Genomic DNA, 23,011 nt, shown 5'->3' with positions numbered 1-23,011 from the left:
ATGTTTAATTACACAGAATAACACAGCTGCAATCATATTTAATTATATGTGATTACATATGTGAACAAATCCTGTTTATACATGTATTCAAAGCTCATGAAGACATGTTGAGCCATAAGGTTCATTCTTGATCTTGGAAATAGTAGTTTGACAAAAATTTCTTAACTCAAGGTCCACTTACTGTACTAGATTGCTTCTGGAACTTTGAGCCACATCCCATGACCTTCATCAGTGGACGGTGTTTGTAGTAGTTGTGGAGAGTGAAAAAAGTATTTGTAAATACATAAATATTTCATTATAAATATAATAAATAAATGTAATTAAATGGTGAATAGTATCAATAAATATAACCAAACAAATACTTTGCATTCATATAAAATATGAAGACATATCTAATATGATTATGGCTGTTTCATATTATATCATCAGTCATTCATTATCTGTTTATACACCAGTTATTGTTGCATCACAGGAAGACTTACAGTTTTTGAAACATACATTAATAAACACACACAAAATGTCCTGAAATCTGCTCACAAATACTTTATAGTGTGTTGTAAACTATTTATTAACTGTTTGTGTATTGCTTATACATGTTAATAAGGGGGATAAAATAAAGTGAATGATATACAGAATATGATATAATTAGGAATGAGCATTTAATCTGCAATAATGCTTATGCTAATAATGCTAATGATCCTTTTCTCTCCATCAGACAGCACAGGTTTGATCATTTGGAGTCATGTACTGTATGGACAGACATATAAAAGTTCTTAAATCTTTCATTCAGTTTTAGGAAATAAACTTAAGCCACAACATATAATATCCTTTCTATGAACAGTTTAGCGTTATGGCCTCCCACAGTGATGAAGAATAGTGACTATCTTGGACAATGACGCCAAATCAGAGCTGAACAATGCCTTTGTGGGGAGCCAATCTGGGTGCATTCAACATATCCGTCCATAGGCATCGTTTTATAATAGGATCATAAAATGTGGATTTACAGTTCAAGTCAAGTGGTCATATCTCAATTATAGATTTTCCCTTCATGTGTTCCTTTTTGTAATGATTACGTTGTATGTTAATATTCATGCAGATTCTTCATTCTTGGGATTTGGTAAAACTAGATAAAACTGTCACTGTCTCATTTGCACGTCTCCTACCGACTGCACATATCAGCACTTGTACAACAAGGTTGTATATTCAACATATAGAACAGTATAATATGCCAAACTGATCCAAACACTACACAGAATAAATATCATATAAAACTGCACAAGATAATTATAAACTTTTGTTTGTTTTAAATACCCAATCAATGACTTTTGACTATTTAACAAGTACATTCACATACTGTATAATCTATAGACTATATTGTTCCAGCAGGGAAATTTGTTTGTTTGTCAAATCCTGCACATGTGTTTTTCATGTGATCATTTAAAAAAATATATATATAGATGTGGTTTGCAGTTAAGCAGACCTTTAACAATACCAGCAAACTCAATAACTTGTGTTCTTGTCTTTTATTAATTCTTTTTAAAATATTTATATGTTAGTTTATTTAATAGAGACAATACTGATAGGCAGTCACATTGTCAAATTTTAGCGGAGAAGTAATACAACCGAGGACATCTAGCTGAGGCAAACTTGCAGCCCCTGTTCTGGGTAACGCCTTTAAATTCAGGTTAAAGTCATTTAGGGAATGATAGCAGGTTAAATTTTGGTAGGAAAGGAACCATTTTGTTTACAATTTGATGTTGAATCGAATCTTAAAGTCGCTTAGTTGCATCTTTAAGTCACCAGACTTAAACTGGGTTTCAAAAAGGCAAAACTTTCTGGCTGTTATTGTGGTAAAAACCCTGCCACCACACAACAAGGGAACCAAAATAAACTGTATTTGCACCATTTGATAAAGGTTTTGGTACATGTGGACTTGAATATGTCTGCTCTGTTGGTTCGTCTTTCGTTTGACAACATGTAAAAGAACAGAAAAAGCTCTTTCTGAATCTAAAAGCATGGACCTCTGTCATAATCAGTCACATTTCTCAGAATAATATTTGTCTGCTCTGATGAACAACTGAGACAACTTACAAAAGGGGGCGCTGTTGAGGCAGAAAACTGACAGTTCAAAATCTCAATGAATGGCAGCAGTTGCTCTCTTCATATTGACATTTTCAGTGATCCCACATAAGACAGACGGAAAACAACAGTGTGACTGCTGGCGGGCAGTGATGTTACTCTCTGCATTACTCTCATTCAGATCTGCTACAGAGCTGAAGAGTTCATCACTTCTTTGTGATGATTAGTTTCATGGAAGCTTTTGCCTCAAAGTTCAAAAATCAAAGTGCTTTTCCCAGAAGGTCAACACTTTAAATCGTGGGAAACTGTGGATGGAGGAAGTCAACATGAAACACTACCATAGATCAACAAGAAGCACACAGTGACACATAGTCTCAGCGTGCCGAAGTGCCTTTGAGCAAAACAGCGCTTCACAGTAAAGTGCTGTGATCAATATTATATGACACTAAATGCAGGTGTTAGTATGCTGTAAGTGTGCAACCTGCCCTACAAATGCAATTATGTTTCCACTCTGTTGATTAAAAAAAAAAGCCAATTTGTTTGGTCAAAAAAGCTCCAAGTGTCCATTAAGGCCCCCGGAGTGACTCTTTAAACTGTCTGTGCATCCTGTGTGTCACATTTATAACATAAATCCAGTGATATTCCAGCTAAAAGGCAAAGTGTTTCTCTGTTAATGGGTCCCATGTCAGCCTACGGTGTCACTGCAAAGTCCTCAGAGGTAAATGTAACCCGCAGAAACTGAAGCACAGAACAAATAGCCCACCTCTCTCAGAGTGCATTAACAAATTAGAGCGGTCCTACAGCTGATTGTAATGGCAGAAGAATTAACATCAACTGTGAAGAAAATGTGAATATGTGAGATATTCTCCAAACAATTTGATGTACTATTTCATTTTATTCTTGCTGAGTTTTCAGATCTTCACCTATGAAAACTCTCACCTCATAATATACTGAAGGTAATAACTCCATAGTAAAAATATACTGCGTGTTTTAATACATTATGTTTCACAGTACCATCACCTGTGTGCACCTTTGAAGCGCTCAGGTCTACGTAGAGACAAATCTGTTACACTTTATGTCAGTTTTTACTCATTTGGCGGCAAAATTTCAGGGCTCGCACTGCAATTTTACACTGTTAAGCATTGTTTTGTAAATTTTAAAACAGTGTATGTACATTTTTTTTTAAATTATTCCTGTGACACAGTCCAGACAAACTCAACTGCACCACTATTTAAATGTTGCTTAAGGTTATACAAAACAGCAAAACCAGTGGTAGACTACCAGAGCAATAAACTGGATTTTTAAAAAAATCTGTACAGTCAAAGTAATACTAAACAATGCTCAACTTTGGATGAATTACTCCTTTTCATTCGCTGCTAAACATTATCACATTTTGAACTGCAAGGGACAACATTAAGTACTCATATCTCTGGATTTTAAATTTTACTCAACAAAGTGGTTTGAAATTAGTAACTGTTGTACAACTTTGACAACAGTTCACAAGGCGCGCGCACACATACACACACACACACACACACACACACACACACACACATTAAATCTCTACATATAAAACTTGTCTGTCTCATCACCCATATAACTGAGGGAGATTTAAACAAATTAATCTGAGATGAGGAAAATGTTATATTCTTTATTCTCACACAGTATTTGGGTCATATTAACAATAGCAGATCTTCTCAAGAGCATGCTTAAAAACACCCCATATGGAGCAAAAACGGACACTTTCATTCAACAAAAGCTATTAAATATAATTTACAGGGGAGTGAAATCTTCCACCGAAGACAATGATCAAAACACAAGTTGAAAACTTGTCTTCCTTGATATGATATAGACAGTGAATTCAAACTCATGAGCAACAACTTCTCCATGGTCCCAAATTAACTTATGAAACTTTATATATACACAGAAATGTGCTACACAGACCAGCAATGTTAGAAACTATTGTCAGTATGTAAGAAGTTAACCAACAAAATAAGGAAAATACCCTATAGAAATGGAGCTCACTGAGTACTTTAACTAATGTAGGACTGACTGTATTGCACTAGTGATTTCTACTGTTTGAAATGACTATAAAGTGTGTTACAACATATTCCTCGTGTCCTCCCTTTTGACATAGTCAAGTGTCTTGTCGTGGCACTTGCTTTTTTTGTTCTGGTGAGTTTTGACATGTTTTGCCAAGTGGTCACTCCTCATGAACCTCTTGCAGCAGTCCGGGCATACAAAGCGCTTCTCCCCCGTGTGAGTCCTCAGGTGTCTCTGCAGCTCGTCCGACCTGGTGAAACTCTTGCCACAGAACAGCCAGTTGCACACAAACGGTCGCTCTCCAGAGTGCCACCTCAGGTGCGCTTTGAGGTGAGAAGTTTTGCCATAAACTTTCCCGCAACCCGGTATGTGACAAATGTGTTGTTTCTTTTTCCCAGGCTCGTCGCTGGACGTGGAGGACTGGCAGTTCGGACATCTGCATCTCCTGCACCGCCGCGCAGTTGCGAGAGGGGACTTTGTGTGCAGCAGAGCCGCGATTTGCGTCTGATACTGCGCAAAGTCCGTATGTCCCAGAACCAAGCCTCTCTGCAGCTGGAAGCGATGCGGGCCGAGAGAAGAAGAGTGGCTTACATGGTTCCCCTGCTGGAGGCTCCACCACGGAATATCCTCTCCAGGGTTTGGGGACAACTGTCTCTGCTGCTGGTGGTGCACAAGGCCGGAGGGTCCCGTGACAAAACTTGGCATCGCCGGCGGAATGGGTGTTGGGGCTGCGTAACTGACAGCGGGGACGTAGGTGGGAGGGCAGGTGGACTGCAGAGACTGCATGGAGCAAGGTAACATCTTCACAGGGGAGAAGTCATAGGGGTACGAGGGGTCCGCCGGAGGAGTGAGGGGCAGTTCGTGGTGCGAGCTGAAGGAGCTCTGGATGTGCGCAGACAGCTGAGGCTTGGAGGATAGTCCGAAAGTGGAGTTGCTGGCCAGGCTGCTCTGATGGTTGCCCTCGTTAGTCCACGGGTGAAATAAACGCGAAGGGGAGCTCAGAGTGGGGTCGTAAGGGACCTGGATGAAATCTGTTGGGTTTGATCCGTGGTGATGCCCGATCCGGTTACAAGTGGCCGCCAGGAGAGCCAGAGGAGAGTGCTTACAGTTCTCTGGAGAAGAGTTTGGAGTGCGATCCTGGAAAACCGGCACAGACATTTTCTATATTACAACCATTACCGAGCTGAAAGCATGCCCTACTTTTTATAATTCAGCCAAATGATAGTGGGTCTAAATATTAGTTTGAATTCCTTCTGCACTAAATCGATCCTGCAGAATCGTGATGATGTGACATAAAAAGTTGGCGTCATTAACGCGCAAAAAACAATTGGTAATTCAATTAGATGGCACTGGGCTATCACAGTAGCACGACTTAAATCTTTATTGTATATATAAAATCGTAATCCGATCGTAAATCAACTCGGATGAGTAAGTTTACAAGTTATTAAAGTCGTCAAAGTGAACAGAAACTTGCGCACAAACCTGGAGAAAAGCCTGGAGTGTTTCATTCCGCAGTACAGCCACTGCTGCCATGGTAATCGTCCTCCTCCCTCTCGATGAAAACAAATAAAAATAAAAAAGCAATAATTTATATAAATGTGTGCATTCGCAGTAAAAAAAAAAAATCTTGTCGAGCAGGTCTTCACTCCTCAGTGCTTCCTCTCTCCGAGATATCCTTGGACTATCTGAAGAGTGAGGGATCACTTCTTAGAATTTGATAAGGACTTTGGTGGGCCGCCAGCCAGTCAGAAATAAGATTTATTACTTTGAAGTTTGCCGCTGCCCAATCATCAAAGAATAGCGGCTCTTTGAGAGAGGAAAGCAAATCCTTTGAATCCACAAAGCTCCTATGGTGTGTTTGTTGGTCTGGATAAAGGAGCTGATTATTAGGGGGGATGGGAAGGGAGGAGATAAAGGCGGGACAATTAATGAAGTAATCACTATGTGGGAAATGTATATACACAAATAATTGGATTTTCTTGATCAAAGACCCCCATGCCGCCTGGAGACCCCGGTATTGGATGCTGTAGTCATCTGATCCTCTTTTTGTAATTAAGGATTTGTAGCAGAACCCTGTGTGACAATGTGACATTGTTATCTCTGGAGATCTCCAAGAGCCTTGCCTGACTGTTTGATGGAGGAAAGAGACCAAATCAAGTGACTCAACACAAAGTTCTCATCTCTTAAGAATCAGCGTCTCTTTTACATTTCTAATTTGAATTAAATTTCTTTGTTGTGCCTTTGAACTACAACACGGCATTAAACACTTAATTATGTCCTCTCTGAATAATTTAAATTTACCCCTCACTCATTTCAGTCGTTTGTTTTATCAGAAGCAAACTGCAAATTTAGTTTTTTTTTTCTTCTCTTTGTCCAACATCAGATTTACACTCTGAAGAGCCTTAAGAGAAATCCCCAGCAGCTAATTAAAATTACTATAACATGTTACTTAACATGACACATGAGGGAAACCTCTGTTTAAAATCAGGTGACAAAGGCAGCTCTTGAAACGATGATGTCTCATTTATGTTTCCTTATAAACTTGTCATGTCAACATGTCTGGGGAAGATGCTCACATATATATATATATATATAAAGCAGAGGATCTCATGCACTACAGCATCCAAATAAAACAGAGGTATTATAATGTGAGGGAACTTTAACACGTCTTATCGTATTTTGTCCTTTTTTTTGTTTTAGAATTTTTAATGCAGGCAAAGTATGCAGCTTTCATAAGATAATATCCAAACTTTTTGTGGCAGAGCAGCTGACTTCAGCTGCAGAAATGGAAGTTGTAGTTTTCTATATCAACCCTCTGATCTTTATCATGCTTCCCTGCAGAAACAATCACTGTCCTCTCAACTAGTTTGGAGCGGCAGATTTTGAATTAGATCTGTTCCTTTGAAGGGATTAATGTTCCCAGTCCTCTCCCACGGCTTTACACACAGTCATGAGGGAAAGGGGGAGTCCTGCTGGGCTGTACTGGAGCCATGTTAAACTACAAAAACTGGCTACAGGAGTGGTGTAGTCACACTGTTGACTGATAAAACACTGGTTGAGATTAACCTTGTTTACACTGAGTTAAGGCAGTGGTCGGTGATGAAGCTTTTACTGGAGAGTTTAATATAAATATATGTAGAATTGGAGCAAACAGGAAGGTCACTGATTTGAGCCAAAGCTTAAATACAGTGTGTGTACTTACTTGTAACTCCTCTATAGGTTATACATGGATGAGAAATATTGGTATCACTTTTTAATAAGACACCCTTTATAAGTGTTTTTAATGGTCAATAAATTATATACAAATACTTTATAATCTGTTACTAACAACTAATAAGAGCAACTTTGTAAAAAATCCTTTTGCCAGTGTTTGTCCTCTTTCAGCATAAAACTTTGTCTTTTAATTCATCATAACATGGATTTTTGTTCAAATCCCTTTGTTGATGATTCATTAACATACTTCAGACTTATTAGAAAGTGAGAACTGAGTATTTATTGTTGTTTTAGCAACATTTATAACCAACTTATTACCAAATAGAAAGTATACAAACTAACCAAAGGTATTTTTCACAATCTGTCAACCCAAAAATGGCCTCTAACTGACATATAAAGCATCAATAAATGAAATAAAGACATCACTGACTACTTATAAAGACTTTATATAGGGTGCTTTACAAGAAAGTGATACCAAAATATCTGACCCAGACTTTTTCTACTTTATTGGTGCACATGTATTCACTTTGTGCATTGTGGTATTAAACGGTTTTGACACAAACTCAGAACAGGTGAGAAGGGAATAATAATAAGACCGAACGCTGCACGTTCAGTTAAGCAGCCGTTACAGACTGAATTACCGGCCAGCTCACTATGGAGTAAACATTTTTACAGTCTTCTCCAAAAGTTTGTATTTTGTGTTTGTGCAGCAAAGTGCTGTCAGTTAGTTTTTGGCTTCGAGGTTTAAATGTCAGATAAATGTCAAATGTTGTAATCTGCTCTCTCGTGTCAAATCACACAACTGTTGAAGTAAAGGGAGAATCCACCCTAAAACAGAAATGAGATGTTAATATGATCCTGAACAGCAGCAGCGATTTATGAACATTAAAATAGCAGATTTCGGGTGGATTTCCACTTAAATCAGCTTTACGTGTGAACTGTCACGCCATGCAAGGCGCATTTCAGCCATATATGATAACTGCATTAATTTTGCGAACCATCAGCATTACCAAATTATTGATATCGTCCTTTGAGATGCTTGGTTCAGCCCTAAAGTCCTTACATTTTAATGCATCTCAATGGGACTCCAGCTGAGGGATGGATTTGGCCAAGCAGCACTTTGATATAGTTTGTAAGAAATTCATGACTATGTGCTTGACACAATGTCCAGTCCCTGAGGTAATTTACTTGCTTCAAACCTTTACCGTCTTATGGCCATGCCTCAAGTTTTCCAGGGTCACCGCAGCAGTGGTATGGCTAAAGGAAATTTTTCCTGCAGCATTTGATGGGAAATTAACTTGGAGGAACCCCCACTGCAATAGTTTTCTGCCTGTATACTCAAAGGTTTGAACAGGGAGTCAGTCTGCACCATCTGTGTATTTCATATTTTACTAAAGCATAAAGCACAGAGTCAATCATACAGATGAATTACTGGCGCAGACATGTATGAAGCTGCATTTAAAGATTAGCAGACTATCTAAAAGGAAGATACAGTCTTGTGATGGTGACAGGAAAACTCTCACAGCTGTAGTAATTATGGGACAAGAAACCAAAGCAGCCATTTTCTAATCTACTAAGAGACAGAGAAAGCAATGGTTAGTATCTGGTGTCATCTCATATTTCTACTTTGACCAGAAATCTAAATTTCCTGAGTTTAAAGCAAAATCACTTCCTAAAGGTTCAACAGGTGGTGGTCACTCTATAAAGGTCACTTGTGGCAAAATGTTAAATTCCTAAGTAGAGCTTGTTATTTTCATATTGCCAGTAGTTTCAACAAATACGGTGCAAATGACAGCAGAACAATTAAGTAATCCTGTGCGTTGTCCAAACGAAGACACACAGATTGATTTTTTTGTGTTGTTTAGATTGCTGCAATTAAAATACTGATATTACACAAATTGAGATGCAAGGATTAGTTGATTAGTTGGTTGACAGAAAATTAATCTGCAACTATTTGGATAATCCTTTTAGTCCTTTTTTGAGCAAAATGCCAAATGTTTGCCAGTTTCAGCTTCTCAAATATGAGGATTTGATGCTTTTCTTTGTAATACATGATAATGAACTGAATATCTTTGAGTTTTGGACTGTTGGTCGGACAAAGTAAGACATCTGATGATGTTTCTTTGGGCTGTGAGCAGTTATCGCCGGATCACCACATTTGAACATCAAGTCTTTCACTATTTTTCTTACATTTTATAGCTGAAACAATTCATCAGGGAAAATAATGGGCATACCAATTGACAATGAAAATAATGGTTAGTTGCAGCGCTAACTGAGATAAAAACATACCAGAGAATCAGCACGTGAAAATATGCATAACAATGCCTTTGTGGTGGATAAAATATATTTCTCTACCATAATTTTTGCAATGGTTGTGAAGAAAAAAAATACATCAATAATCAAAACTCAGCAGTTTAAACACATTTATTTGACTCATATAAAACAGCAGTTTGCTATAAATAAATAAAAATGAACAATAGATATCATGTGTGTTGTTGAGATGCAGTTTGTTTTGGTTCAGGACAGGTCGAGTTCAGAGTTGAAGAAGGCAATCTGCAGAGGAGAAAAGAGAAAAACTACATTGACATGCCCATAATGAAGCACAAGCAAAATACTTTTCACTATCAGTGTTCATCACTTAATCTGAATGATGAAGAACTTATTGTTTCGACTCCGAATGGATGTGAGACGGTCTAGCTGCATGTGATCTTGACATTTTGAGCCAACTGACAGTGAGAACTGTGGATATGACAGAGTCAGGGGGCGATGCCACAACACGAACCCTTTTTAACTTTCCATATTCTCTGGACAGTTGGAGAGAAAACAGGTTCCACATCTGTCTCATACGAGAGATATCAGAGACTGGGGGGTGGGAGCAGGGGGGGGGGCGGAGGTTCGTGTGTGAGAGTGAGAGTGAGTGTGTGGGAGAGAGGGAGAGGCAGAGGGGGAGAGGGAGAGACGCTCGAGGCTACTGGGTACTTGAGCCGCTATAATGGTGTCTCGTATGAGAAAACATCTGTGAATTTCCTCAGTGATCTACAACAAAGTATAACTCAGAGCAGTCACTCAGCAGACCTTTGAAGTTTCTGTCTGACAGAAAGCTGCCATTGTTCGCAGCCCCCAACACACAGAAACTCCAACTTTGGTCTCACTAATTTTCCCTGCAATGCGATACAACTCTTTTTTTCTCTCTCCCTCTCTTCCAAGCCTATGAAGCAGGGGATCGCTGCATATTCAAGAGCAAAGAGCAAAGCCTTGGCAATGTGCGGGTTGGCCTGGGGTCACGTAAGGCGGGACAGGTCATTTTACCTTCTCTCAGCCCACCCTAGATGTGATAATCCAGCCTTAAAGAGGGAAACTCTCCCCCTCCATGATGATGTACTGGGTTACAGCCTGCAGTGCTCTCCCATGATAAATGAAAATAAAAAGACATCATCTCCCATCCTCATCCTGCGCTGCCGTGCACAAAACATCATCAGATATTTTTTTTATTTTTTTTAGCTGTTTTTCACCACTTTCTAGGTATCATTGCTCCAAAGAGATTGAGCAAGAGAGACAATACATGCTTCTTGAAGCTCTTGGCTCGCACTACTGTACGGCAGCTTGCAATGACATAATTATTGGAGACCTATCAACACATTTTCATCTACATATGCTTCAAGGTTATACAATTAATTGTTAGTTCTCAGCTCCTTCAAAACAACAAAAGGAAACACAGGAGACTCCAAATACTAGCAAAATGATGAATTCTTACTCAAAAAATATTTGTGATGACATCAGTTTGTTCGGGTTTGTAATTTTCTTTAAACATTACAACAGATTTCCACGTTGTAGTCGAAATAATGTATTTAAGGAGTAGTTATGAAAGACTCCTCTGTTGACAAGGGAACATGCGAAGAAAAAACCTGTAGTTACACTCTGCAATATGAAAGTAGGAGTCTGCATGCACATCTACACAAATAAGACAAATACCTGAGCTGTTGGGCAGATTTTAAAACAAGTTTTGCCGGACATTATTTTATTTTGACCTCAATCAAAAGGTTCCCGTTCCTCCTGGCAGTGGCAAAAAGATAAGCTTTCCGTTATGCATCCCAAACTGAAACAAGGCCGTGTTAATTCTCACACTGTTACCCGTCCAGCGTTTATTCAATGGCAGCTGGTCCCACCATCTGGGAAAGCAGTGCCGGGGCAAAACAAAACAGGTTACACCTTTGGCCATGCCAAGTCTGCTAGTGCCCCCTCAGTCTACAAACCGAGAGAGGCTAATCACAATTTCACGCTCTGATTTGTCAAATCCCATTCCAGCACCGGAGGCACCAAGAAAACTTTTAAGTCAATAAATTTCATGGCGTACAGGATAACATACTGTTTCTATTGTTCTATGTAAGCCTTTTTCTAGTGCTATCCTTCTTTACACGGGGAAGCAAATGAATGGTTCTCTCTTTTGCAAATGAAAAAGGAAGCTGTAATTTTGACCAAAACATGCGGTCACCGCCAAGATTAGCAAGAACAAACTCTTAACTCCTCATGCATGCATTTTATCTTCATGCAAATGTTAACAACAAAACAGTGCATAGAAGACCCTCAACAAACTGCAGGTGTGAGGAAGCTGAAACAAAAGCCACAGTAACCCTAATGGCATCCCTTGTCATTAAGAGACCTTTGATGTACGTACTCAACAGCCTCTTTTATCTCCTTCTTCCTCTATGCCCCTTACTCTCTCTGTCTCTCCACCCAGCTCGACCACTTTCTTTATTAATGCCGTCTTTAGGGAATGTTCTTCTGCTCAGAGCCCTCAACACACATCTGACATCTGGTTGACGCTTGTGTATTCTTTGGCATTAATCATTAGCCAGCAAAGAGCATCACAATGCTAAGTTTGTGGCTATTTTAGGCATGTTTGTCCCATGTCCAATCTGCATTCACATTAAGTTTTTGGGAACAAAAACTATTCCTAAAGAAGATTTGTCATTAATTCTTCACTGTGGTATGCAATCATAATATAGTGTGATATATTATAGTGTGCTGAAAATCGGACACATCTGGATATCAAAAGCACGTAAACTGCATTAAAACAGTATTTGAAAAGGCTGCACATGAAATACTGGTATTCAAACTCTCCCTTTGAACTCAAAGGATATAGAAACAGGACAATGTCGGCCTAATCGTGTTCGCTCTTTGAAGTGAGACATCACTATTAGGTGAAAAGGTAAGTATGCTTCTTTAGAAAATAAAAGCTTTTCATCATTTGTTAAGGCTGCGGCTCGAGCGATTTTCATAAAGGTGGTTTAAAACTTTGGATAACAGTGTTTGGGTCTGCCTCGGATACTGTTGTAATGAAAGTGTAGCGTATGAAGCAAATAGCTAAAATGGCAAGAACAACACCAGCAGTAACGCTAGCCACATTAAAGGAGTCCTCTCTTGCACGCCAGATGTTGTCAGATTTAATGAGGAAAAACAAGAGGGAGCTGGATTTTACGAAGACGTATTAAAAAAAACACAGGTGTCAGGCCTTGAACGCTCTCTGTCGCTCAGCGTCCCACCTGCACACTCAACCCAAGACAACAAGTGGTCCAAGCAAACACAGAAGCCTCAGTTCATCAGGTCAGAACATCTTTCATGAGAGTGATGACAGTATTTCATAACATTTGCCTTTTGCAACACATAATCAGCTAACCAAGGCAATTACGCACACACCTCCGCTCACCTCCCCTCATATGCTAACGCAGGCAATCAGCCAGGGAGTTAATTTGGCAGAGAAAAACAGGGAAAGAAACACCCACTCTGGCACCATTTGTCACCACAGTCCAACCTTGTTATTCAAACTAGTGAGCCTATTTGAAATTCCTCTCCATGGTAAAACAGGGCCAAAATAATCAAGGGAGCATGATCACACTTAATTGATTCAGTGTACTTTTAAGATGCACTACAGGGTGCTGGGGTGACCTATTTCAGACTGCTCTTCAGAGGAACCAACTATCCCAGCAAGGGAGTAATGCACAACGAGGATTTTAATTATTGCAGGATCTGTGGCTACGACCGGAGGTAAAATGCTTCTGAACTAACTGTGACACCACATTATAACACTGCCAGTGGTCTGGGGTATTACTCTTTGATTTTTTTGTAGAGTTAAATATGACAATAAAATGAAAACACTCTGGCTTTATTATGGATGCAGTTTAATTACACGAGTTAATTTGATAAAAGGAACAGCTGATTTCTACTTTCTCTTTTTTCTAGAAAAACATGACCACAGATTTTTTTTTTTAAAAATAGGAACCGAAACCACAAACATTCACAAGAGTCACTGACATAAAAATGGCATAAGAACAGTTTTTAAATAAAGATTGTTTTAAGATGTCTTTTCATAAGGGATGCTTATGTGTGTTATATCCTTTCAGGAGCTGTGTACCATTTCAAACAATTTGGATTACTACCACTACGAGCATTGTGGCTGTTCAAAACAACATACAGCATAGTTATGGTTGGAAAATGACAGGGTTAAAACCACAGTGTTGTCACATGATGAAGCCATCTATCATCTTAAATTTCACTTGCAGGGTGTTTTAGTTACATAAAATGTAAGGCAGAGGCTTCCTTTACATTTTTTTACATGCTAAAACAGAGGAAACGGATAAGCAGTGATGTTTAGGTGATAGGTCAGTCCTCAGTGTCTCAGCCTGAGCTTGACCTCAAACAGAACTGAGCTCTGGGATTTGATGATCACTCTGGGCCTCTTTAAACCCGCCAGGACTTCTGTGAGCCTGAACCTGAACTTAAGTGAAGCCGGTCTAGCTATCTAGGCAGAGCTCTAATGTTTTCCCCGCTGAATATAAGGAGGATGAGATCCTCAGTCATACCACCCTACTCTTCCTATTAAGATCAAAATCTCCTCTCAGGCCCTCGGGTGTCAACAAAGGGAGATGCAGTAAATGATATGCAAATTGAAAAGAAAAAAAAAAAAAGCTCTACAAATCAACTCGCCAGCCCTGCATTTCCGACACTTCACATCTTAAAAGAAAATTCCTGTATTTAGGGTGAAATTCAAAGTGAGGTCTAGCTCTGCTTCTGTGAGGCTATGTGTGGTGATTCCAGCACTCAGACAGCACAAAGCCTCTCTGACTACTGGCAGCTCGCTGTGGGAGAAGTCATACGGAGAGAGTTTTGGGTTTCAGAAGGATTTGTCTTTGGATCTGTCTTAGACAAGAGGCATAACGCTCAAAAATAGGTAGATGTTTCCATGTCAAGTTAACGCCACTGAGTTTAAAAACACACTGCCAGCAAGAAGAGGGGCTCCTTTGTGTGAATGTAGATTAGTGCTGAAATGATAATAGATCAGTCAACTGACAGAAAATAATCACTGACAGTTTTAACAAGCAAGTAGCTTGTTAGCTTGTTAGTTTGTCATTTATTGAGATAGGAAACAAATATTTGCTGGACAAAGCTTTAAAAATACAAGGTTTTACTTGCTTTTAGTTTATTTCATTATTAATCTAATATTATGGGATTTATGACAGAACAGAAGCAGTTTGAAGGCATCGCTATACTTTCAGGTATTTGTCATTTTAGTCAATATACTAATTAATAGATACATGGATGGTGAGAATAATCATTAATAGCAGCTCTTGCGTAGAGCGTACACACATAATAACAATATTAAGACTCTGACTGGATGCTCCGTATTCATGTGTTTCATTGTGACTTTGCAAAATGTTTTTTTTTTTTTTTTATTAATGAGACCTCCCCTCCCAGTGCATCACATGATGCTGTATTCTTTGTGTTATGTGTATTGTCATTAATTTATTTATTGATGCAACATCTGTACCTTTTCACAGTGGTTTGTAAGCAGACTACTAATTTCTTATTCTTATTTAGTGAAAGATTTCAGACCCTGAAAAAGCATCCAGAAAAATGACAGACATCATAAAATATCATATTCTATATAAATAAAACAACATAACATTTTGCCAAATATGGAGGCACAATAGCAGTAAGTCAAGTACAAGAATAGATAAAAGTTTAATTGTGTGCGTCTGGAAGAAGCCTGGAGCTTCTCTTCTGACAAAATATAACATCTATTATAAAGCATCATGTCTATAAAGCCTGATCTGAAATGAGAAACTGTCGTGATTTACGACTAAAAATGGCAAAGTGCTTATAGAAAACTGTTGGATTAACAGCTGAGGGCATCGCCTGTACAGGTCGCCTATTCTACACCGCTGATACTTGCTCCACATACCAAAGCACATCCAACACGGAGCATGTTCTTTGGAGTGTCTGTCTACATGTCTGGTGCATCTGTCTTACCGGTTGACATGGTTGTAAGGCTCAGCTCTGACTGACGAGAGGCCCACTAGAAAGGATGGGAGGGGGGTGCCGCCGCGTACTCTTCCTCAGGGATTGACTCCACAGTTGACAGTAATTTGTAGTACTCATCTTCTCCATCCAGCACTTTGATTTGACTGTGATGTGAAAGAGGACGAAAAAGTGGTGAGAGGCTGGAGGAGAGTTGCAGGGATACAGAAGAGAGTATTACAGAGTTTTCTTGATGTGAGAAACTAGACATTTAGAATAAAAACAACATTTGCAGATACAGCAGTGAGGCGTTCAGGCGTTTTCTTAAGCATACTGATCTGAACCAGGATGTCATTTATAGTACAAATACAAGTCAGACCTTCAACAATTAAAATTAGCATGCTGACAAAGCCTTAATATGTTACCCCCCCTCTAATGACGCAGAGCAACTGCTCATAAAAAGCCTGTTATTTTCGGCTCTCCATTTACATTATAAGAAAACAACTCCATTTCTGGATTCTCCTATTCCACAAAGGGCCTGCTCTGTTTAGAGTTGCTGTAAGTAGGAAAGCAGTTATTTACCCAAGTTTTCTCGGCTTCCTCTTGCTCCCCTGGTAATCTAGAGTTCTCTGAGGAAAGGGCCAAGAGCACACAGTCAAAAGATGAGCAGAGAGTCATTAATTTTTAATTCAAAGTGATTTTGTGTTGAATGCGAGCAGATGCTGATAATATCAGAAGTCACAGCATAATTTTTTCTGATCAAAGGGCTCAAGTGAGTCTGATGAAGCATGCATCTTGCTCAGCTTTGATAAACCACATCAATTATTCACCGTGAAGGCAGACATCCTGACATGAAAGCAACAGATAAAGAGCATAAGCACATGTTCAAGACAAGAGGCAGAGAAGCGTGGGGGTGGGGCTCCAGGGTCTGGCACAGGTAGGTTTAATTGTATTATCATGTGGAACCAAAGTCAGACAAAGGCCTTTATCGGCACTTTGAACTCACATTTAGCTGGTTGTAGTACAGGCTGTCTTCAGGGCTGTTGAGCAGCTTGGGCTGCTGGCCCCGCCGGCGAGGAGTTCTCTGCTGCAGCTTCATCACTGGACCTGCAACTGAGGAAAACAGAGGCAATGATCCAACCAGGCAAAACAACAAGAAGCACCAAGATGATGCAGATGGTGATGACAGCAGCAGTGAACAGATTCTGCCCTTGACTTATTAAATCTGTGTCCCGAAGTGGCAGAAACGTATTTTAAATGTACTTAGGTAACATTACGCAATTCCATACATGAGCTTACTCAATAACAGCTTAACATTACATAAATCCACACATATAACCCACATATAAATATATCTCTCAGCACAGGTGCACAGCAGAACATAGTTAAATTCAGATGGAAGCAGGCAGTGATCACTTCGTAGTGTGTGGTATTGGAGACACTTCTGACTAATCAAGTATTTTCACTACCTGTGATCAAAACATCAAATAAAGTGACTCCTCTATGGATGCATTTATATGCAGGATCAGATCAGGTCTTTGAGTTCACACTAAAAACAACTGAAAGCTAATGCTGGAGGCAGTGTAGTAAAAAAATGTTTGACCTTTTTTTAAAAATTTTGGCAGGAGATCACTGAAGAGATAATGAAATCCTTTGGAGTAGAAGTTGATTATTTTAATTACAATATACCTGAGCAACATCTGGATAAACTCCTGCAAGTTTAGAGAGAAAGCCATTAAACGTAAATGGCTGCAGGTAAACCCTCCAACAAAAGACAACTGGACTGTAAACGCAATTGTCAATGAAATTAACTATATGGAGACACTGACAATTATCCCAACAATATGTAAAATAGTGTAAAAATGGACTACATAAAATGTGTCTGTACAATGTAAGCCATTATATATATATGTAAGAAGAGTTCAACATTTTGGGAAATCCACTCATCTTGCTGAGAGTTTGATTAGGAGATTGATACCATTCTTATGTCTGTCCATAAATTATGAAACTAGAGCCAGGAGATGGTTAGCTTAGCATAAAGACTTGAAACACGGGGAAATAGCTAGCCTGGCGCTAGCTGTTACAAAAGGTTACACAATCCACTTAGCAGCACTTCTAAAGCTCACTAATTATCATTTTATATCTCGTTTGTTTAATCTGTACAAATGACCAGTTGTGGTTTTACAGGAGGTTACAAACTATTCCTTGGCTAGGTACAGTGATTTCCTGGAGCCTCTGTTGGTTGCCTGGCAACCTCATGGTGACGGCAAAACTCCAGGAAGTGCTATCATCACCAGTCAGTCTTTATGCTAAACTAAGCTAACCATCTCTTGGCTGTACCTTCATATTTACTCTCCAGACATGAGAGTGGTATCGATCTTCTTATTGAACTCTCAGCAAGAAAGTGAATAATCACTTAACCCACTGAGCATTTTCCAGTTGGAAAGACATTTAAAAAATGGCTATGGTCACTGGTGACAGCAATGTAACCTCGCTATGCTTCGAGTCCCGACCTGTGCGCTTATTTGACATGATTTTTTTTTCTTCCCGAAAACAAATAATTTTTAAAAGATTTGTATGAAATAAATATTCATAAAAATCCACTATTTGTGTTTTTCCAAATACTGGACTGGCTGGTGCTCACTGGGAAATATCAAACTATTCCTTTAAGAGTCAGTTCACTTAAATCAAAAGCTTTATTTTGTGGTTGGTTGGGACACATAACACAAAACCGCAGCATCGGCGGTTTGATTCCAGCAGTGGACCTTTGTTGCATATCATACTCCTCTCTCTACCCCTGTTTCCTGTCTCTCCAGACTTTCATCTGTCACATAACGGCACAAATTGGAACAAGTTAATGAGGTTACAAGACATCTACATCTACAATTTGTTCTGCCACTCTAATACAATAGAGTGGTTTAAATTAAAAGTATGGTGATCTGGGTGAACAGACCCTTTAAAGTGAAGTGATAGCCATTAGCCGGCCTGTAAAGAGTACATTTCCACCACACACACTTCAACAAGGACCTAATAAAAATCTTACAGTGACTCAGCAGATCTATGGGGCTTTAGATATTGATTTTCACCCTCCTGCTTCCTACAGAAGTCAATGGCACAAATGTAAGCTGTGGTGAAGCTGTTAAACAGAGTAAGAAGCCATTTGCACATTCAGATTGCCGCAGATTGAACTGCTTTGTCTCTGCTTTCTATTGCTGCTGCCTCTCTTCCAGCAGAAGGCCGAATCTTTGTCAGCGTAGTCGTTTTTTTTACTGATTGTTCAAAACAGTGTACTGAACAATGAATTATTCATTGCACCACAGAAAGTGATATGTTATTGACGACTTACTAAAGATAATGAGCCATGTGATAACCTGATTATTCAAACGTAAGACAATTATGAAGGCTTTGTTCAATCCTCTACTACAACACACCCTGGGTTTCAAAATTCATAGGATACAAAAGTGTGTTTTAAAGCCAAGACACTTTTACAAGGAAGCAGCATCTATATTTAATATCAGATAACGTTTCATCTTCTTTGCCGACGTTTCGGGTGAGACAGGACATTTCTTCATCATGTCTTGCTACCTCGGCTTCTCTACCTTGACTAAAGCTGCATTTGCTTTTTCCATCTTAACACTACTTTGTACTCACTTTGAACAGACCTCATCACATCTCAATCCTATACATCAAAGAGCACCCCCCTTCTCCCCCCCACACCTCAACCCCACATCTTTCCTCGGCTTTCTTGATGTTATTCAAACCAGCACAGGTTTACTAAAGTCACAGTTTGTAAATGCCCAGAAAGTCAGTTCCTGTCAGCCAACTTTTAACGTGAATCTTATCTATCTCTGCCTCAGAGGTGCTAACCGTCCACCGTGTGAATCCTTGTTACCCTTGAGTATTTGAGGATATTTTGGATAGATCTTATGTACCGCAAAAAAACAGCTATGTGTAAACAACTAGCTTGGTTTGGTTGCATGAGACGCACTTAGGTATGAATATTATGAGATAAACTAGCTTTGTGAAACCTGAAACAGTTACTCTATCTGCATGACATACTGTCATTACAGTAATAGAAGAAATAAACTAGCACAAATAAATGTTTACACCTTAAATTTCACTAACACAGTATGTCTATGTAGGACATTGTTCCACTAATGATGCTGAAATAGGTTTGATAAGCAAATTTCTTATTCCCCTGAAATCGCATCAAAGCACTCAATCACAAATTATGAATCCTGATGGCCTTGAACGAAGTTTCAGAATGAAATCATTTTGTAAAATAGACTGCGTAGTCTGTTTATGTGTTTTCAACAAAAAATACTTAAAAAATAGCAACATAAATATAAGAGAGTGATGCACTGACTCTTAACTACATTAAGCATGACACCTTCCAATTCCTTGTGCTGTGGATTCTCCACTGCAGCTAAAAGATCGGATCTGTTGTGGGATGAAGGTTTTGATTAACAGTTTTTATTAAATCGCATTTGAAGGGGTCCAATTTTCAAATCAGATGTGCTGCAATTTAATCCTTTAATCATATAATAAACTGTGTCTTAACAGGCAGTAGCAACTGAAAGTTAAAGCTGGCAACCGCTGATTTCATCGGCTATAATGACAACTGTTGCCTTCAAATTTACTCAGCTGTAGCTAACATTAATTGTGTGAGTTGGCCAAACAGTATCAAAGAAATACTGGCTACTGCCTGGTTAATATGCATCATTGTCTGCATGTTGGTGTCTGTTCAGTTTAGTCAAACATGGTTGTGTAGAGAAAGAAACACCAATCTATCATTTTTAATGATGAAGACCAGCAGAGTGACAAATCTTTTTGTCCAAAATGATGTATGTGATTGGTTCACATCAATTTCATACAGTGAAGCAGACTGTCCTAGCGGTCTGACCTCATGTAAACATTAGCTGCAGCAGCTACAGTGCAGAGGTTTTAGCATTAAGCTTTGTTTATGCCTCTGCAGATGAGGCTTAGCCAGGAGGAGTATGAACGAAATATTCTGTGAAGACTCATGAAATCAATAAATGCTACCAGAACGATGTCATAGAGCAAAGATGGCTGCACACTTCCTCAATGCTGAGGAAGAACTGGTGTGTTTACGACTAATAAAGAGAAAAAAGGTGATGGAGATGGTGGCCATCTCATTCTGTGAATTTAAGGCCATATGAGTCTCTGTGGTCTCTCAGCGAAGGGTCATACAGATGTTTGTACCTGCTCAGCCAATCTACCTTTGAACTTGTTCCATATACCGTCTTGAAATGAAAAACCCTGTGCATGCAGAGGGCGCCTTGTCTTAAAAATTGGAAGGTGCACAACAATGGGCCACATCAACTTGTGTAGCCTATGCTCAATGAAACAGGCGCGATTATGTCACATTTGATGCATGCATCCTCGCGCCAGGGTCGGCAGTCTGATGTAACTTATCATCAGCTTGTTATTACTACCATAACTGGCCAACTATGCAGCTGTTATCAATAAATATAAACTCACTTTTTAGTATCATAACTATATTCAATTATTGATCAATGTCAAGTATACCACTAATGTGACATCTTAATAAATCATTTTGGTGAGACCACCAGTTTGATCCAGATTGAAATATCTCAACAACTATTGGATGGATTGTCATTCATGCTCCCCAGAGGATGAATCCTGAACGTGATCCCATAACTTTTTATCTAGCAACATAATCGGGTCATTTTTTAAAATTTGTCCAGTACTTTGGTTTATGATCAATACCAAAAATGTTTGCATGCTAAGATGGTAAACAATATATCATGCTCTTGTTTATATATAGAAAACCAGACAAGTTTGCTTTTCTCTGCATGACTGGTAGAAAAAAAAGAACCATAGCAGGTCCTCAACACCAATCAACTGCATTATTTTATCTGATTCTATTAATGCAGACACAAGATTGGTTGGTAGCAATTAAAAGCAAGATAAAAGTTTCACAATCGTTATTGTTTAAATCTATGAACTCCACAAATGCAGGCCTGTGGTTTAGTTTATAAAAAGTAGCTGCAATTTATTTAAGTTGCAAATCGGATTTAGATATTTTCCTAAAATTGTTCAGCCTTAATCTGTTGGTTAGCTCTTCATCCTGCTGGATCTACCGCTGCAGATCAGGACTCCAGAATACGGCACACAAGAGTTCAACATCACCATTTATCCATTCTGACCCGCAGCGATTAGAGCGTGTAGCAGATCAGAGGATGGGTCAGGCTTCCCATCTATGTGCCTCTGTTTGGGAAATCACTGCCATTTGATCCAGGCCAGCCCCAGAGGAATGCTGCTCCTGCAGATATATTACAGGCAGGGAAGCTGCCAAACTGGCTTCTGGCATGGGAGCCTTGCTTGGACATGGAAAAGCAGAGCTGGGAAGGGGTCAGACAGTGGCTCACACCAGGGGTTTGCTAAATGATCGTGGGTAACGTCTGCTGTTTGGGGTGGGGAGGAATAATGGTCAACTGGGAATACAGCAGGCAGTGCGGTTCATACAATATTGATTTCTCCCTATCAAAAGAAAGCCAAGCAGAGTTTGCTCTTCTTGGTGAGAGACTTACATATTGTACATGTTTGCTTCTTGAGATAAAAAGGGCTTGAATTCTTTTTGAGATAGGTATTTCTTTCATTTTCAAAGAGCAGCAGATGACTCGTATTACATCTCTAAATACCACTTTGAAATCCCTTGAAAATCTGAATGCGCCTCAGAAACAACATAAAAGAGCTGCTAAAAGCGATTTTTAGTGGAATAAATTAGAGATGTATCGATTTACTTCCTAAATCACGTACTGCAATCACCTGACTTCTCCCAGACCACAGTGAACCACTTGGGCTTTGTTTATTCAGATGGAGGGAGCAGAGGCACCAAAAGGCATGGATTATAAGGAAAAATCATCAGCAGGGGCCTTTGATGTCTAAATGAGGCATGTGCAACCCAGACCCCTCTCTTTACCTCACAACCGCCTCTTTGCACACACACACAGGCACATGAAACCAGACGTGCGTGTACATACACAGACACACACACACACACACACATGCAGACAAACACAGACATTATTCCTCACTTGCAAACAAAGACCCCAAACAGATATCTGAAGTTGAAGAGGATTTCCAGAACTTTTCAGGACTCCTGAGATTTATTACCACCATCATCATTTCGGACATCATAGTTAAATAGTAAGTCATGTGCTCTACATTATAAGACAAACAGATAATGCTGAAAAAGAGTAGTTCCTGCATCTGTTTTCAATAATGCGAGCAGAGGATGTTTTTACTTACAACCAATTTTTCACACTGAAATCAATCATTTCCCCTGACAGCAGATTTGGAACTTTGACTCCTGAAGAAATGTTTGCGTGGAGGA

At 39.3% G+C, this 23,011-nt stretch overlaps 2 protein-coding genes across 2 annotated transcripts in view; both read right to left on the bottom strand.

Moving 5' to 3' along the window:
- Positions 1–3,741: 3,741 nt before the first annotated feature.
- Positions 3,742–5,863, bottom strand: sp5a (Sp5 transcription factor a). The gene is made up of 2 exons (XM_042427236.1): positions 5,605–5,863; positions 3,742–5,259 (listed from the first exon to the last, which is right to left on the bottom strand). Exons 1-2 carry the CDS (start codon positions 5,653–5,655, stop codon positions 4,180–4,182), a joined length of 1,131 nt encoding a protein of 376 aa, XP_042283170.1. The 5' UTR covers positions 5,656–5,863; the 3' UTR covers positions 3,742–4,179.
- Positions 5,864–9,741: 3,878 nt separating this feature from the next.
- Positions 9,742–23,011, bottom strand: part of myo3b (myosin IIIB) — a 66,723-nt gene continuing 53,453 nt past the window's right edge. Inside the window, exons 35-38 of the mRNA XM_042427147.1 lie at positions 16,637–16,743; positions 16,213–16,259; positions 15,643–15,797; positions 9,742–9,888 (exon numbers count right to left, since the gene is read on the bottom strand). Coding sequence (XP_042283081.1) covers positions 15,689–15,797; positions 16,213–16,259; positions 16,637–16,743 — 263 coding nt within the window. The 3' untranslated portion in view covers positions 9,742–9,888; positions 15,643–15,688. The remainder of the gene's footprint in view (positions 9,889–15,642; positions 15,798–16,212; positions 16,260–16,636; positions 16,744–23,011) is intronic.

The sequence above is a fragment of the Thunnus maccoyii genome, chromosome 11, assembly GCF_910596095.1.
Source record: "Thunnus maccoyii chromosome 11, fThuMac1.1, whole genome shotgun sequence".
Lineage (NCBI taxonomy): Eukaryota > Metazoa > Chordata > Actinopteri > Scombriformes > Scombridae > Thunnus > Thunnus maccoyii.
Note: the sequence above shows the minus strand (reverse complement) of the source record. Positions and strands in the feature narration are given on the sequence as shown.